General features: G+C 43.9%; 1 protein-coding gene across 1 annotated transcript in view; it reads left to right on the top strand.

Moving 5' to 3' along the window:
- AOAH (acyloxyacyl hydrolase) overlaps positions 1-17,430 on the top strand; it is an 87,205-nt gene that overhangs the window by 56,884 nt on the left and 12,891 nt on the right. Inside the window, exons 14-19 of the mRNA XM_085309145.1 lie at positions 768-850; positions 5,956-5,992; positions 6,979-7,053; positions 14,006-14,178; positions 16,994-17,052; positions 17,141-17,200. Of these exons, the coding sequence (XP_085165271.1) occupies positions 768-850; positions 5,956-5,992; positions 6,979-7,053; positions 14,006-14,178; positions 16,994-17,052; positions 17,141-17,200 (487 nt within the window). The remainder of the gene's footprint in view (positions 1-767; positions 851-5,955; positions 5,993-6,978; positions 7,054-14,005; positions 14,179-16,993; positions 17,053-17,140; positions 17,201-17,430) is intronic.

Raw genomic sequence — 17,430 nt, 5'->3', positions numbered from 1 at the left:
TGCCCGGTTACTGCTTAGCGTTATCGCGTGTTTCTGTGTAGCTACTTATTTTTTATCGCTGGTTTCAAAAYGTGTCATTTCTGCATTCATCTCTGTTTGCCATTCTTAAGCCCAGGTATTTAAGTTACCTAATTTCTTCAGTGTTTAAGTTCAAACACAAGATCAGCAGCTCTGCTAAAGATYACCAGGTACTCATGGCTCTGGAGACTGTTCTTACTAACAGCTTTCCCTGGGGTTGTTCTTCTTTATAGGAATTTTCATTTTTCTCAGCAGTGCAAAGTAAAGGAGAAAACTAATCAGAATTGAACACAACCTCTTTTCTAATCAATATCAGCCCAAGATTTATGGCACTGGGAAATGAGCGCTCTGCCAATATTTCATCTCTTTTATTTACTGTGCCACAACAACGATGTGCAGTCGAATAGTAAGCACTCAACAGGATTGTTTTGATAAAGCGTATATAACATAAAGGTTCTTAAACACCTCACCAGAAAGATCAGGATAAACTTAAAGGATGGACAATTTGAAAGAAATTCTCCATCAATTTATAGTTTTTGAGAGACTATCTTGACTTCCATTTTAGGCCAACCTATTCAAAAAAAGAATATTTTATGACCTCAAAAAAGAGAGATGGTAATATAGCAGTATATATGTAACTGGGGCACAGAGTTGTATAAAGCCAAGAATGTACTTCCTTTTTAATATTAAACATTTTTGCACTGACATCACATGAGTTTAGCAATTTATGTTTTCTCAATTTATTTCAGAGGCTGGACAGACTCTCTGTATCTACGTTTACGCAGGAGAAATCGCTGTAATCACAGAGACTTGCAGAACATTTCCCAAAATGGTATGTTAAGTATTTTCACTTCTTTTTTTTAACCTTACTAAACAGATACTTAATGCTGCATTAGCGGACATCTTTCAGAAACTGAGAGAAAACCCTTGCTATTTGCATGACATGCCATGGGGAAAAGTAGAGAAGAGTGCTTATTTAACCCAGCACTTTTTCTTCTGCCTGAGTAGGGATGCATGTGTGTGCTTGACCACTCTCACCTGTGCTGTGACTAAGGACTTCCACTTGACCAAGTATCAGCGTACCCCGCTGTAACCGGAACAGATGGAGAGAGGCTCTCGGGAAGGGCTAGGGGAACGGAGACTTCTGCAGGATGTTAAGACACCTGGGCAACTTGGCAAAGCAATGATTAAAAGTGACTGTGGTCCTGGTTTTGAATCCTTTGTGGGGCATAAACACCACAGAGAGGGAAGAATGGTTTAAACTGAAGGACAGTCCTGCTACAAGAATATGGGTATTCATTAGTCACATCTCTCTATTTCAAGTGTTAAAATGTTACTGACTCCAGGAGTGAAAACCTAGGATAACCCTCTAAACAGAGGAGTGAAGGTTAAAATAAACCTTGAGCTGTTTCAAGATGGATCTTGATCAAATTTATCAAAGGGGCTGTATGAAAGGATGGCAGTAATCTCCCTTAGAAATTAAGGTTTATGATGTTAGGCTTTGTGTGTTGGATTAGGTGATGTCTCTGACAGCAGRTTTAAAAGATACTTGATTATTCTGTGATTATCTCATTATATTTATATTGTATTTAGTCATTCTCCATGCTTCAAAAAATTGGCGGGAGAAGCTAGGGGAAGCCTGTGCTTCTCAGGTGGGTAACTTAGCATTGTGGGATGTTTTCATGTCCAACAGATGAGGAGCACTGCTGCCCCTAGTGTGACTTAAAAACTTGTTGAGTGCTTGGGATTAGATTTCCTGCYAGATTTAGACTCAGAAAGAGTCTGCTCCTGCCCCCAGCTCTGGCAAACAGAGGTCCTACCAGGTGAGAGAGGTTGCCCAAYCAGGTAGCATGAAGTGAGGGTTACCTCCCAGGCTCGTCTGGACGTTTTCACCAAAGAAATCCCCTTCTGGTGCCAGGACCTATGGCACTAGCGATGCCTCTGATACATCTTCTTTACTTCTGTAGTACACATGGTATTTTTGAGGCTTTCAGTCTTTTGCACAAATGTTTTCCAATGTTTTTGGTGCGCCATTTGTCTGCAAGCTTGGCGGGTTGCTGGCTACGAATCCTCCAAACGTTTTGCCTGACAGTCACAGAGGACTCAGGTTGGTGGCTCCCATGGTCTCAGTCCTGTGCTTCTCATCCCTCAGGTACCCTTTCCAGTGAGGGAATAAAAAAAGGCCAACCTGGACGGTCATAGTGGTCCTTCTCATCTGGTTAATCTAACTGCCCTGTCACCTTGTTCTGCCCCCCTTACGTTAGCTGGGGGTTGCACTTTCTCCTCTTCCTTCCTTCCAGTTTCCTCAGAGACTTTAAGAAAGATCTCGTTGTGTGCATCATTCCTCTTTCTTTTCCTTTCACTCATCTCCTTCGCACTTACACTGCAGAAGCCTGCAGGTATAAAAGGAGGTTAGCTCRTGTCAGGGCAAACGGCTCTGAGGAAAACTGAGAGGAGAATTTACAAAGGGAAGAATTATAAGCAATAGAAAGATCCCAAGATATCTTTCCTTGGTGCCTTCTCTTAATCATCACGCTGACACAGTATTGCAAAGGTTCGGATTTATCGCCTCATTTGGTGTAGCAGTTTCCCAAAACAGGAGAGTTTAAATGGACAATGACAGTATCAGTAAAGCTAAAATCTGACCACCAGCCTGATCCGGCCCCACCTGGGAGAACTTCACCTTCCTCCAAAAATAACTCTCTGCAGACTGAGAAATGCAAAACGAAAAGAGGAGGCATGAGGGAGCATTGCCAAACCCAGGGACCTGGTTTCTCGCTCTCCTCGTCTTCCCAGTGCAATCAAGAAGGCTCCCTGCTGGGTGCAGGTGCAGTCGGTAGGCGGTCGGTGCTTGGACTCGCCAGCTTTGACAGCTCTCCTTGAAAAATTCGTGGAAAGACACGGTCGTCTCCATCCAGCCTGCGAACCCGCCCCAGCCCTCAGCATCGCCGTCGTGCCGGCTTCCCCTGCAGTCCCCGTTGGCATCCCTCACGGGAAATGCACCTTCTTCACGTGGTGGAAAACTTTCCCRACTGACGTGCTGGGGGGGGAGGGTCTATCTTCACTTCCTAAATCTTGCTCGGTATAGGGAAAAAAGCCTATCTCCTGGCGGCAGATGGCACCTTCCTTCCTCTGCGCTGGCCATGCTGTGGGATACGAACAAGAAAGTTTTTCTAGATGTTCTCTAGCATTTGTTGAAAATCATTTGTTTTCATAGAAGAGTTCTGATAGTAAATTCAGTTGCTAAAATATTCCAAAAAATCATTACGTAAACTCAGGGAAAATGCATGCCCTCTGGATTTCCAAATAATTACAGAACAATTTTGCAAATATCACTCATATTTTCTATATGATACATACATAAAATATGCTTTTTCCAAACACTGGTATTATATATTCCTTTGCCTTTTGTAGCCTGATCTGTTTCTTTGGGACTCTTCCCTTTGACCAGAAAAAATATGTCTTGTTAACATGTGCTCTGGCTCACTGAGCAATCAAGTACCAGATATCTCATGATAGCTTCAAAACCACTTAAGAAATAATAATATTATTTTAATTTCTGCTRTCTTGGAAACACTAGTCTGCCTTAAGTACATCTAGAGAAAACTGTAGAATTTCCTCTTTGCACCATTACATTTCCAATTGCTTTTATGGTGTAGGGGAGCAAAAGGTTAAAAAAGCAATAAGCTCTTCTCAGCAACTTGACACTGGTGTAATTGTAACCACTGTAATTGGTGCAATTTGGAACCAGACTCTTTCTATGCATGTTAGCACTGCACCTTGTCAAACTAAGGTCTAGAGCAAAAAAATTGAGTTTCACTTTTCACTTCAGGAATATTTTGAGGTGTGTGAAATTTGGGTCCATTCACAAGTAAGARCAAAACAACCCTGACTCCTTACCAAAAATAAAAATCCCACCAGTCTGAAAATATTTGGAAAGCAAAAGAGARGGGAGCAGGACASATCCCAGGAACAATTGCTGGGATAATCAACATCATAAGAGTAACTGAGGTTCAGTTCTGCCTGGTCGCTTTTTCTCCCTTGCATATTTTGAACAGCAACTCCAGCCCGAATCATAAAAACTTATTTAATGACTCCATTTACCCCTAAAAACAGTTCTCTAAAAATACCCATCATTTTCTTGATTTGTTGCTTTGATTTGTAACTGTCTCTAATGYTTCCAATCTGCTACTTACAATCACCTACTCATGGAGGTAATAGACATCCAAGAACGGCTTCTTACCTTTCTGTAAATGCACCTTTAGTTTTGGGGGCGCCTAGGGATCAAAATCTTACTGAAAGAAGAGATATTAAACAGAAAAAAATCAGCCAGCGGACGTTGCGTCCTAAGCCATATTGTCTAAGGATTGTGTGTGGCTCTTGTTCTGCTGAAAAGAGCTTTGCAACAGAAAGGGTGGACTTTCAATGGAGTGGCAACCCTCAAGAGAGAAGCAGCAGAGAGAAACATTCATTTTTAGGCTGGAAGAACTGTATTATTTAAAACATAAAGGATTCCTTGATACACACAGCTGGCATCACTGTGAGTGATAATAACAAAGGCACCGATATTAAAATGCAGAGTGTATTATTGCTACCTTAGGGGTTTATCTCTTAGCGCTTTTGCCAACCCCGATCCCGTGGAGATTTAATGATGTTCCATCCRCAACTTTCCCACCATGAGCTGCAGGGAGGGCAAGATTTGCTCCTAAAGCATGCATCAGAGGGACAGTGCCCAACGAGAGGGAAAGAGAGAGACTACAGAAAAGCTGAGTGAAGAATGGAAGGACTGTAATATAGGAGGAGAAGGAGAGGGAAAGGGGGAGATAMAGCATGAACACAGAAGAAGTACAACCTGTGGGCCTGTTCTTCTGAAGTTTTTATTTTCGTATGTCGCTATAAGATGAGATTCTTGCAAACACAGTCCCAGTATAGTCTTGAACAAAACCTCACGCCCTTTTAGCTGCTCACTTGCTGGTGCTCTTGACTGCAGGTGATAGAGTTTGATTTACATGCTGTGGATAGCCGGGATGTATATTGTGGCCTTTAAAGGTCTGCTAGTAAATTTTGTGCATAAGAACTTTCCTGATTGGGAACGCTTATCTGAGTCAAGACAAAAATGAAACGTTGTGGACATTCACAGATGCTTGGGTTTAGTTAGTTCTTTCCCTGGAGGARAGAAGATTTGCATCTAACCATTTGGGAGGATTGCTACTGAAATGCAAAGCTGCCCAGGAAGGGTGCAGTTGGCCTCATATGCTTTTCCTAAGTCTGACATGCACAGTGAGAGCTATGCATATGGCTGAACGTTGGTGTCTATGCTATGTTAGATGCTTTGCGGTATCTTCCCAGCCTCCAGCTGCCTCTCCAGAAGTGCACAATTTCTCAGGGATCCTGTGTTGTATCTGCCAGCCCTGCCACAGGTGTCTTGGATACTCTGGGATGTCAAAAATGGCACTTGATGCCTATGTTTAGGACCTGAATCACTCCCAACGTGATATAGCTGTGAGACGTTCATTCCCTCAGCAGAGTGAGAACAGCTCGCAGCAGGAATAGTTCCTTTTGCAATTTATAGGGAAAGTTAAAAGTAGATCAGCTGTTGACAAGTCAGGCTGGCTGGTTTGCAAGAGACTACTATGTTCAACAGATGGGAAGAAGCTGGCAGATCTGGATTAAATGCCAGATCCAAACAATCCAGCACTTACAAATTTTTGATTTTCTACTGTCTGAAGTGTGGGACTCAGGTGAGAGGCAGATCCTGGGATATAGTTTTGCTTCTCAATGCTAGAACCCAGAAAGGTCACAGAAATGAGTTCTTGTTCCATTTTTTAATGCTCCTACATGCTTAGACATATACAATAAAATTCAGATTGACTTTTCATTTGTTTGTCACTGTAACAATGTCATACTATTCCTCTTATTCCCACTACATGTGAACAGGTGGTTCTTCAAGAAACCTCCTGGATTTAATTAAAAGGTGAGTGTTTAGTGCAATTTGAATGGAAACTGTGGGTACAGAAGCACTGCTGGGATCCTACATCCACAAAAGCAACATGCAAAACACTGTCATGAGTATATTATTCGATGATAGCATTTGAAAAAAGAATGACTTTACTCAGCCCCTGTGCTCTGATTAATTAACAGAAGAAAAAGATTTTTTTAATGTGGCCTATATTTAGGGCCTTGATCTTGGCCCCATTAAGCCAATAGGACCATTCCCAGTAATTTTAAGGAAGGGATTATGCCTTTCCTTAAATTTGTGCTTTGCATTTCCCCTAACTTCATTAAAGCTGTTGTGTACCAATGCAAACAGACATGGGCAGATTCACTGTATTATCTCAAGCAAATATGACTGATTGAGTAGCTCCCAAATGGGGAGAGGCAGCAACTCTCCTTCTAAGTTGAATTTGGATGGGCTATGGGGTGGCTGGGTTTGCTCCATGTTGTTATACGGTTCACACCGTGAGTGACTGAAAGACCTCTCCCACAGAAAAAGTAATAACGAATCTTAGCTGTCTACCATGGATCTTCAGATCACATCCTCATCTGACCTTGAGCCCAATCCTACACACAAGCTTAGTTATCAGCCAAAGGTAGCCTCCTTCTCCCATCTCTAATTAAAACGTTCCAGTCTTGATTGATATCTTTGCCCTGACTTGATGTCTTTTTGCTCTGAAATGGTTTGATTTGGCTTCTGAATAATACCAAGAAGATAGAAAGCCAGCACAAAGACAGTGAAAATGATAAGTATATGAAGGACAAAATGAATGTGTGAAAAAAATAATATATAAGAAACTAGCAAAAAGTATAAAACTACAGGAAAAAAACAGCAGTGTAGCCGTCTGAGTATTGGCCAAATCTCAAACAAGTTACTTCCAAATGTGACCTCGCCTAAGCATAGTGTGGGGTTCAGACATGGAGAATGTATTTCCCCATTAACATAGTTGCCTATTTATTTTTCAGCCTGGCTAGAAACCAGCTGTTGGACAATCCAACCATAGTTGTGTACGCTACAATCGGGAATGATGTCTGCAATGGGTAAGGTGTACACCAAGCTAACATTTGTATTATCTTGTACTTGGCTTCTCTAGAGTACTGCTTGCYGCTTGGGCGTTTCTGTCTCATTACTTTGGGCTTCCTCTTTATGGCATTTCACTTTGCTGGTGGTCTCTGCTTCTTTCTTATTTCTCTGCTGAAAATACTGSTTATTGCTTTAAATATATTCATCGTTACCACCTAGCAGTGGTAAACTGGAGCTTCTCTTTCCTTCTGTTACAAGCCTGTACCCAATGAGACAGTAACTCATAACCTGTTTGAAGTAGAATATTTCTTACTTAGCAGCTGAAATGAAATATAACAGCGACGGGGGAGGCGGGGAGAGTTTAAGAGCTCGAAGAACCATGGCATTGTCCCCTGTCGAGGTCTGTTTTCGCCCTGCCTCTCTGAAGTGCTGCCTGCTATGCTCCCCTGACGAGGCTTTCGCCTCTCTGGCTTTGCTAGCGTCATAAGCTCAGCAGGGGAATGAACCGAAGCTTTCGAAAATAATAGTTCTGGCGTTACCTATTAGCAATGCTCGAAGGGAAGCCGAGAGGTCACTATTTTGCTGCATCTCGTCCTCCCGGTAGCAAGAAATCTGTAGCCCAGAAAGTTCAGACAGAAAACACCCTGCAGGCCAATATAGAGCAGATACATCYCGCAGTTTGGGTTTTGTGGGTATTCTGAATGCACATTTTGCTCTTGTTATTGCGGCATTATTTTCACCATGATAAATCTTCAGATTTTCTTTGAAGCAGAAGAAATAAATCTAACTAACAGCAGAGGCTTTCAAAACATCCATTTTAATGAACGACGTGCATACAGTTAAATCCCCTTCCAAAGTGTCTAAAAAGATCTCACCTGCAGGTTGTATAACAAAGTCGGGGCTATTATGAAAGTTGTCAGGCTTTGCCATTAAAATATGCCGTTTTTCTTGCCTATGCCTTTGCTTAACAGCAAGCGTTTGGGCTGAAACGTTGCGGATGCGGTGGTGTGCTGCAGCCTGGCRCTGACAAGGGCTGGGCAGGACTTTCCCGGGCTCCGCAGGGCCCCGTTGCCTGAGCTGGGGGCAGAAGTGGGATCTCAGGTCCCATCTTTTAGGCACTTTCCCAGTGCCACTGTCTGTCTCTGGCCGCTTGTAGGTAGCACGCAGAAATAATTCCTCCCCCCCCCCCCAGTCTGGGATGCAACAGGGACCACATCCAGCAGGAGCTGTAGCACCTAACCCGACTGGGAGGGAAGTGGGACTGGCTCGCAGAGTAATGGGGGGAGAAAAAACGAGTTTGGGAGCAGGGTTGCAGGAAAACTGGTACTAGCTGAGTAAAGGGGACTTGGCCGGGGAATCGAGGATGGGAGCAAGTGGTCTTCCTCCCCCAGCTCTCCCCTCTCTCAGTTCAACTTTCAGAAATAAAATTTCTCTCCAAATTCAAACCTTAAAACTTTACAACAAGCCGTTGACATCTCCCTCTAGTGCTAACTTGCCTCTCTCTGTGCTCTCACCCAAAAGGGCTAAATCTGCCCTCAGTGTCACCCTCATGTAACAGAAAGGACACACATATATTATCAAAAATATCACTATTACCCATCGATTGCCTAGGACAAGCAGTCACAGTCACCCCTCCAGACTCCCTGCTACCTGCTTACGGTACTGTTTTGGATGCAGGGATAGCAAGAAGCTCGTGGAAGTAGCATACAACCAGCCCATGGGCAATCAAACCCAGCACCTTCAGTGAAGCCTGGGGTTCCTCTTGCACAGATTGGTGAGGTGTCATCTCATGGGCTTGTCCAAAGCTCTGCTGTGTACGTATTGCAGTTCCACTGTTTCACTAGCTTTGCTAAAACAASCTCTTTTTCTTTGTTGTATTCCCCTTTCTGCAGGTTATTCCCCTGTCTCTAACACTGCTCTGCATTCTTGTCCAAAGGAAAAAAAAATACCTGCTCAATTTAAGTCATTTAGGCCTTGCTTCATCTATTTGTATGTTCTGAAAAACTATTCATAATTCAAAATGCTGCCGTCTTTTTATCCCAGCATTCATTACCTGACAGCAACGATTTTGTCTGCTGAAATCCTCTTTGCTRTGTGTTTTCCTCAAAAACATTTGCAGCATCAGAAGAGGCTGGRGCTGTAAGGCTGGGCTGATTCTTGCAGCTCCAGCCAGGAAAGATGCTRCAGCTKCTGCAGAAACACACTGCTCCCATCRAGTGGGATGCTTAGCGAAGAGTTTTTGCAAGAGCTGGTCATTGTGTGTAGCTGCACTGGCTCTGAGGTATCCGCAGAGGTTACGGAGGATGCAGAGCCGCCGGCGGGCCTGATATTAAACCAAAGGCTAGCTCAATAAAAACCTCCTTAAGGACAGCGGTAAGCTGCAACTAGAGAGCCCTTACAGCCCGAGCCTGTATTTTACCTTCAACAGCRAGCAAAGTGCTGAATGCACTGGAGGCGCGATTCTTATCCAAAGCATTGTTAAAATGTCAGTATTTCATCCCATGTGAAGAGCAGGGCAATGAGTAATATGGATGTTTGCAGAGGAGAAGGATAATGAAATTGGCAGCGTGTGTTATATGTTCCCGGTAGTCTCCACACTGTGGTGTCCAAACAGGGAGGGTTAGAAAAATAAAGACAGATGGCARTGGCATCTCTCAGCCTACTGAGGTGTAAATGTGGGACACAATGTGTGACACACGGACCTGGAACAAAAAAATTAAGAAAAATAACGAGCATGAGAAGTCTCAGACACCRTACAGTTACTGTGCGTATTTGTTGCATTTGGGGTAAGACATGATTTCCCCAACCTCTTTTTYCCAGCTCTGCAATTACAGCATCTGCAACAAATACAGGTTTGACAGCAGCAAGGTTGAGTGGGACAGCAGCAGCCTGGAGGGGAGCTGACCCCCTTCTCCAGAGTGGCATTGGTGCCCGGGGAGCTGCAGGCTCCCTTATTGCAARGCTGCTGTCACCAACATGCTGCCACCTTCCCTCCAGCTCAAAAAACAGGCTGTGTGAGCTTTCTGCAGAGGAAAGCTGGATACATGTCACATGGATTGTGTGATGCTTGCCCGCYCATGTGCCCAGCTAAGGCGTTTGGGGCACTGGGACATCCATGAGCAGCCCATGTGCACACCCAAGGTACTACATAGCTCTCTTCTCTGTATCGCAGGGGCCAGGAGTGGTCCCCAAAATAGTCCCATCCAATGCAGCAAGCAGTCAAACATCTTAGCATTAATGTCTGTTCCCTCTGCGCTGACACCATAAATTGTGGTGAGCAACAGCTTCCGAAGGCCCTGGGTATTCAGGAGCTATTGCTGGCTGCTCGCCCCAGGGAGACGATGTGATGGTATCGTAATCGCCCTTGGCGCTGTCTCAGACACCTTGAAGACATCACTGCACCAGCCAAAACCAATGTGCTCACTCGTTGGTTGGTTTTAATTTCATAGTCTGGCACAGAAAGGAAATGTGAAGAAATACTCTGAAATATCTGCATGACTTAATCAGAGAACGACAAAAGAGTGTGGTGTTATGAATGCCATATTAATTTCATCTCATGTTGCTGTRTTTACTCATGGTAGAGGCCTTACATCAGGGCACTATTCTGAAACTGAGTGCTGCAACACCTGCAGGCGAAATGAGGTAATTTAAGGGCAAAAACCAGTCTTATCTCAAAAGACTCCCTTGCTTGGGTTGCTGTCACAAGTTTAAGCCTGAATTTTAATGCTGTTTTTTGATTTCTCTCTAAATGGAAATTCTCAAATACCTCAGAAGCATACACTGCATTAAGATAAATTTCTAAGCCCAGGAAAATAGTCTAATTATTAATTTGTATGCAAAACACAGCCCACTAGAGAATCCCAAATCCTTGCTYGAGAACACGGGTCTCCCACATGGCACTCAGTCCCCACCAAATGCAAACATTTCTAATGCCTCAGGACAAAACAAGAGCGCTTTTGAAAGCCGAGGCATGTACCAATATTCACTGACAACAAATTCTACCTGACTTCCCAACAGCTCATTGATCRTTGTGAGCATTAATTAAATTTGCCCTTCTCTTATCCCTGGGAAGCAGCTAAGTCTTATTGGCCTTTCTTTGGAGKTGGGGAAACTGAGGCATGGAGTTCAAACGTGCTTAATGTGAGCTCACGCAGGACTTGGCAGAGCATCCCCCCATACACCCCTCACACCCCTTACTTCTGGGCAAATAGGTCACATCCTAGTATATCTTCAGCAACATGCAGATAAGCAGGAAAGCACCCCAAAATGCCCTCTTGCCTGTTCTCTTTTCCCCCCACTGGAGTTTGAGAGGAAACAAAGCCAGTTTTGAAACAGGAGGCAGGAGGTTTGTTGTTCCTTCCTCATTCCTGCCTTCCCTAAAGCTGTCTCCGAGGGGCTGTTGGTAACACTGACTACATCCTCCTGCATGTTATGGAAGGCCTGAGAGTGTTTTTAACACTAAAACGTGAAAAAAATGCACTTGCTCTTTGATATCCTAGGCCAAGCTGAGTTGCACTAGACCTAAAATGTCATGAGAGGCTGCTTCCCAAGATGCTCATCTGCATCCAAAGATGAGCATTTTGGAGATGAAGGTTCCTGTGCCTTCATAAACCCTTGTATGCAGCTTTAAAATCATGTTATGGTTGCCCAGATGAATTTGTGGCAGCTACACGTGGAAAGAAAAGCTGCAAGCACAGCTGCAGTGGCTCCGATACAGCCTGGGAGTGAGTTGGCGGGAAGTGCTGAATTGTCCTCAGCCAGCAGCACCGTGCAGCAGCAGCAGCGCTACCATTGCCCAAACTGCTTCCCAGAGTCTTTAACTCTGAGCATAGGCTGGATCAGAGACCTAAGTGCGTTCACCCTGAGGAAAAGCCCAGTTAGTGTTGTCTCACAGCTGCTTGTGCTCAATAAGGTGGTGTTTGTTCCATCCCATGCATGGCAGCGTGTGTTTGTGTGCCCTGAATCCTAACCACCAGGCTCTTGCCTCTGTTTCTGAGGGCTCTTTGAAGAGCTGAGTTGTAAATGCACTGGCATGTTTGCTGTTATTGTTTTTTCCAATTAAAAAAAAAAAAGACTTTTGTTTTGCTTTGCATGTCCCTGGGTGGGGAGCAGGCCATCCTGGAGCTACGTGTAGGGATTTTTGGAAGCAGGCAATGGCTTTGTTTCTTCTACCCTACCGAGCCTTCGCTCCGAGGGAGAGAGAGAGGCTGTCTCCAGAGCTGGCCTTGATCTGCCTCCATGGCTTCTCCAGAGTGAGGCCCCACAGTGCCGGGCTCTCTGCTGGGTCATGGACGTGTGGRTTGTCCCCCACCAGTTGGCCCTCTCCCTCACGGAGCAGAGCTGCCTCATTTCTACAGGGCAGGAGACAGGATGGGGCGGCCTCCCTCGAGCTACATTCACCGGCTTGTTCAGTTAGCCCCCGTATCGGTTCAGGACCAGTTACAGATGTGTAGGCTGTGAGAGCAGGGCAATAGCTCTCAGGGGAGAGCGGTGAATACTTTTAATATAATAAAATGTTTGTTTTAATAATATAACTAGAGCAGTATTCTCTAGGCAGCCTGGGGTTTATTTGCTTATTTGTTTTTCTTATATAAGTAGAAATTTATTTCAATGTCAGTACTTTTTTTTTCTTTTTTTTTTTTCTTTTCTGAGCCATTTACAGCTGAATGCAGAAGGGGAGAGATAAGCCTAAGACTCTGGCTTAAGGTGTTTAGGCCTGCTGGCATGCCACAAAATGTCATCCTTTGGCCCATGTGGGACTTTGACAGCTCCTGTGTCCTAAAAAACATTTCCAAGGATTATTTCATCAGCAGTTAAATTTCTCCTACCCCTCCTTCCAGTCTCYGGCACCTGTCTGGACCCTCACTGCTCTCTCTTCTCCTTCAGAGCTGGAGTAAGAGTCATATGAAACACAAGAGCCAAAGCTACCTTAGATGTTTCTGTCTGACATTATCTTCTGTCTGACAGCATACTGAATGTAAGATATGCATATTAATTTGTGGGCTTCTTTTCCCACAAATTCCATCTTTCACCCAGTACAATCCCATGTTACACTTACTTATAGGACATCCTTCATCCCAAAGCCCAAAGGTTCAAAGCAGCACCATTTCCTCCAACTCTGAGGTGAACGACAGAGGCTCTTTCACAGGGTGTAGCAGCACYGTGCAAACCATGAGGACACCAAATCCTCTCCCAGCTGAAACTTGAGGTAGATGTTAGGGCAATCAAACGTAAACAGCAGACTTAGATTTGACAAGTACTCCAGGGTTAATGTCTTTGCAATCATTAAAAGCAACACAGACTTATACTGTCCTCCAATAGACAAGTTCCTGGTTTTATAGTGAGTGCTGTAAGGYGGAAGGAGGGCCCTCCTCAGTAAGTCTTGCCACTGGTTAGTGCATGATTTAGAAGATAAAATGCCACATTGAAACATAAATGCTATTTGCTACAGAATTTTGATCTTCCTTGGGAGTCTTCAACACAAATTATAATCTTACTTTCTTTTATAGTATCTGTAACCTATGAAAAGTAAGGCATAAGTGTCACTGGAATAGCTTTGCATGGATTTTAATACCACAAGAGACTGATACAACCATCAGCTGCTTTTGAGTCCCCTCTCTGCAGGGTAAATGAGGACCGAGTCATTTGAAAACAATGGAATTACTCTACCATAAAGCCAGTAAGAGAGCTTTTCTGTGTGGAAACCACATGCTAAAAAAGGGATACATGTCTTTTTTTGTTTAACAGGGAGACTTTTTTTTTTCTACACTGAAGGGTGTTTTTATATCAAWCACTTGTGATTTTGGAAATAAAAATGAACAACTATGGCACACTATCCTTTTCATAAGGTTTTCTTTAGCAAACATAATATGGAAGAGCGGCAAATAAGAATATGCTGCTATTTCAGCTGCCTTTCAGGGAGCAATATTGCCTGACAAAATATCCCATTTACATCCTCTTTTTCTGCAGGGAACGTGACACATTGGCTCACATGACTACACCCAAACAAATGCTCTCCAACGTCATGCAAGCTTTGCAGTTCCTGAACTCCCGTCTTCCAAATGGCAGCCACGTGATTTTAACAGGCTTAGTAGATGGCCGCTTTCTCTGGGATAACTTACATGACAGATACCATCCTCTAGGTAAATGTGAAATGTTTGGGGGTCCTCTTGGTTATCTGTCTGCTCATTCTCTCGCTGAATAATTTATGAATCTATTGACAATTTCAAGCAAGCTCAATAGAGTGGAAAAGATCTAAAAGGTATGAGATGGATATTGGCTGTGAAGTAGAAGTAAGGAAGCCAGCTTGCCGCCCACAAAGCAGCTATTTGGCCTCAGCCTTGGCCCAAAACGTGGTCTGTACTTCATYCTGGATGTTGTTAGAGGAGGAACTGGATATCACCATTTAGCAAACACCTCCACTTACTGAGGTGTAGATGTCTGGAGACAGCTGAATTTAGACGAGGACAGAATTGAGGGGGTTGCAAAAGACCAATTAGGTACTACAGAAATAAGTTTCCTGCAATCACTGAGTGTCTGCCAGGCATGTCTTTGGGCTTCCTCTGAGAGCAGTTGCTTCGAGGCAATGTTTTTAGAAAATTGGAATCTGTCATCTCAGAAGGTGTGTGAAACTCCTTATCTGGCCATTATGAGGCATCTTGCTCATTTGCTTCATACTATGTCAAGCAGTAAAGAGAAATACTGTCACAAAATTAGGTATGATCACATATAAAGAAGAGATGTGAAATTCCATACCCTTGGTTAGGCTGCTGACCATGCCTCTGAGGTCAGTATGGAGACATTTCCTTGGGGAAGTGGAAGGTTTGRGTGGTGAAGAAGTTTGGAAGTTCATTCCAGAACCATTTCTCTCCAAATACGTATCATTCCATAATTAATAATAAATAACATTTAAAAAGTGAGCTATTTCATACAGGTAGCAAAAATAGTTTTTATACAGGCAGCAAAAGTTCAGTGTTCTCCATTCAAATGTCTGCATAAGGAGCCARTGTGGTCATTCTGCTGTCAAATTTAAGACCGAAAGCATCTCAATAAGTGGGAAGTTGTTGACATCTTAGTTTGCCTCAGTAAAGAGAGAGAGAGAAAAGCTAAATCATACCATTAAACAGGGATTTACATCTTCAGATGATTTTGACAACCACTGGGTATTAGAGCTTGCAGGAGGCTCTGTGTCGTGGTTCTCCTCCAAGGTTAATCATTGTCAGTGACCCCTTAACTTCTGCTTTATRTAGTGTGGGCTAATTTACCCTTCTAAAGCTTCTTCTCAGGAAGTCTGAGGTCTCCAGTTCCATTCCCTTTTTCTGATACCCCATTTTGTTTTCTTTAAAGACTATTACACTACTAGAAAGTGAAAAATGAAGAAAAAAGGAAAAAAAAATCCTGTGCCTTTCAGGATAGAGGGAGCCTGTGATAATTATTTTTAGTCACATAAATGCATTTCTTTGCCCGAGTGCACGTTTATCACAGAGGTGCTTCCTTCTACTGGATATCTAATTATCAGTGATCACACATAGCATTTTTGGCACAAGTCAAATTAGGAGTGATTAGCTATAGGATCAGTTGGAAATTTTTCAGAGGGCCTGATTTGCATTGGAGGGAACCAATTAATCCTAAGCAACACATTTCGCAGCAACACARCATTTCTGACAGATTTTCCAATGGGTTGCAAGCAGGTTTCATGACTTGGCTGCCTGTCAGGTACTATCAGAAGTCTGTTGGGTGTTTTGCCAGTTTACCCACCTGGGCTCTTATGAGCCAAATCCAAGGGCTTTGCTCCCGGAACATCCTGACAGCCTGTCCCAGAGCCCAAAGATTTCAAACTATGGGGGTCCAGGATGTCCCTACAACACAGGAGATCTTCAAGCTGCCAAGCTTTTCTCATAGCCCTACTCTCACAGCCTAGGTAATATCTATCTGCCCCAAAAGTGTCATTTTGCCCAAGAGCTGGAAGACCRTGTCCCCAGCTCGAAGCTGGTCTGCTGCCCGCTGACGTTGCCACGTTCCCCATTGGGGTGACTCCTGAGCTGTGACAGCTGGGAAACTGATACTGCTATTTGGCGATGGACAGCTGTGAGATATGCAGGAATCACATCGGTATCACTGAGCTGCTGCCAAGCAACCTGAGAGCATATTTCACTTGGGGGACAGCCCAGAAATTAAATGACCACCTGATTCTCACAACAAAGCCAAATATATATATATTTGTGTGTGTGTGTGTGTGTGTGTGTGTGTGTGTGTATGCATAATTGCTTATTTCAGCGTTGCAAAATTAATAAAGCATGAGAGGATGATCAGTGAGCCACAGACTCCGAGAATCAAGTGGTCATTTAATTTCTGGGCTGGTCGTAGCTACCAAAGAAGCAAAAAGGTCTTGGAAACAATTAATTTTCTCAGCAAGTTAGGCTATTGCATTGCAATATGAATTTGTCAGCTGAATGTTTAGCTTAGTGTTTGAATCCACTCACCCACACAGGCATATCCACATCCCTCTGTGACAGGAAAATTGTTTCTCCCTTTTAAAGCTAATCTCTCCGAGGTAAATGCGAAGCTCAGAGCACATGCAGTCACCTTCAATCTTCCTTTTGGGTTTGAGACGGCTGCATTTGTTTGCATTTGTGAAAGATGTGTTAATGGATAAAATATCAATCAGTCGCTCCGAGATTTGCACGGGTGATGATGACTAAGCCCTTGTGCAAGATGAATTGACTGTGAAAGACGAGAAGCACGTGCGTGGTGGGAGAAAAAAAGAGTTCCTGCAGGCTGCAGGGGCGACTGCGCACGTGGGAAGTTCAGGGTGACCTTTCCGACTGCTGGGGGGTTCGGGGTGCTCGGCTCAGCCCCATGGCAGCCTGACGCACAGGACCGGGTGGTTGGGGCACCCAAAAGTCACGCTGTGTTCGGCCTTCAAGCATGCACCATTTCCCTCTCTGTGTTTTACAGGGCAGCTGAACAAAGATGTCACATACAGTCAACTTTATTCTTTCCTTAACTGCCTGCAGGTAAGATTTCCCTCTTTGGTTTATGAGATATCCTTTGCTTTCTCTCCATTGGTCTACTACTAAAGCACAGCTTTCCTTGCTTGTGCAGGTGAGTCCTTGCAGTGGCTGGCTGACTTCCAACGAGACCCTCAGGAATTTGACCTCGGAGGTAAGTCCGGTAAAAGCTGCACGCAGGCATCCCGGTTGTGTCAACAGTCTTTGAATTTACTCTGCCTGTGTATTTGAGGATACAAACCTCGTATCTCAAATGCAGAATGTCAGCTCGGGCTTTTCTCCCAAAGATAGAGGCAAAATGTGGAAACGTACATCTGTTCTCTTCAAACGCCTCTCAAGCTCGAGGATATAGGGTGGCTAAGTTAAGGGATTCATAGAGGTAGT

Source organism: Rhea americana, unplaced genomic scaffold, assembly GCF_003343005.1.
Source record: "Rhea americana isolate MKP2758 unplaced genomic scaffold, rheAme1 scaffold_291, whole genome shotgun sequence".
In the NCBI taxonomy this organism is placed as follows: Eukaryota; Metazoa; Chordata; class Aves; order Rheiformes; family Rheidae; genus Rhea; species Rhea americana.
Note: the sequence above shows the minus strand (reverse complement) of the source record. Positions and strands in the feature narration are given on the sequence as shown.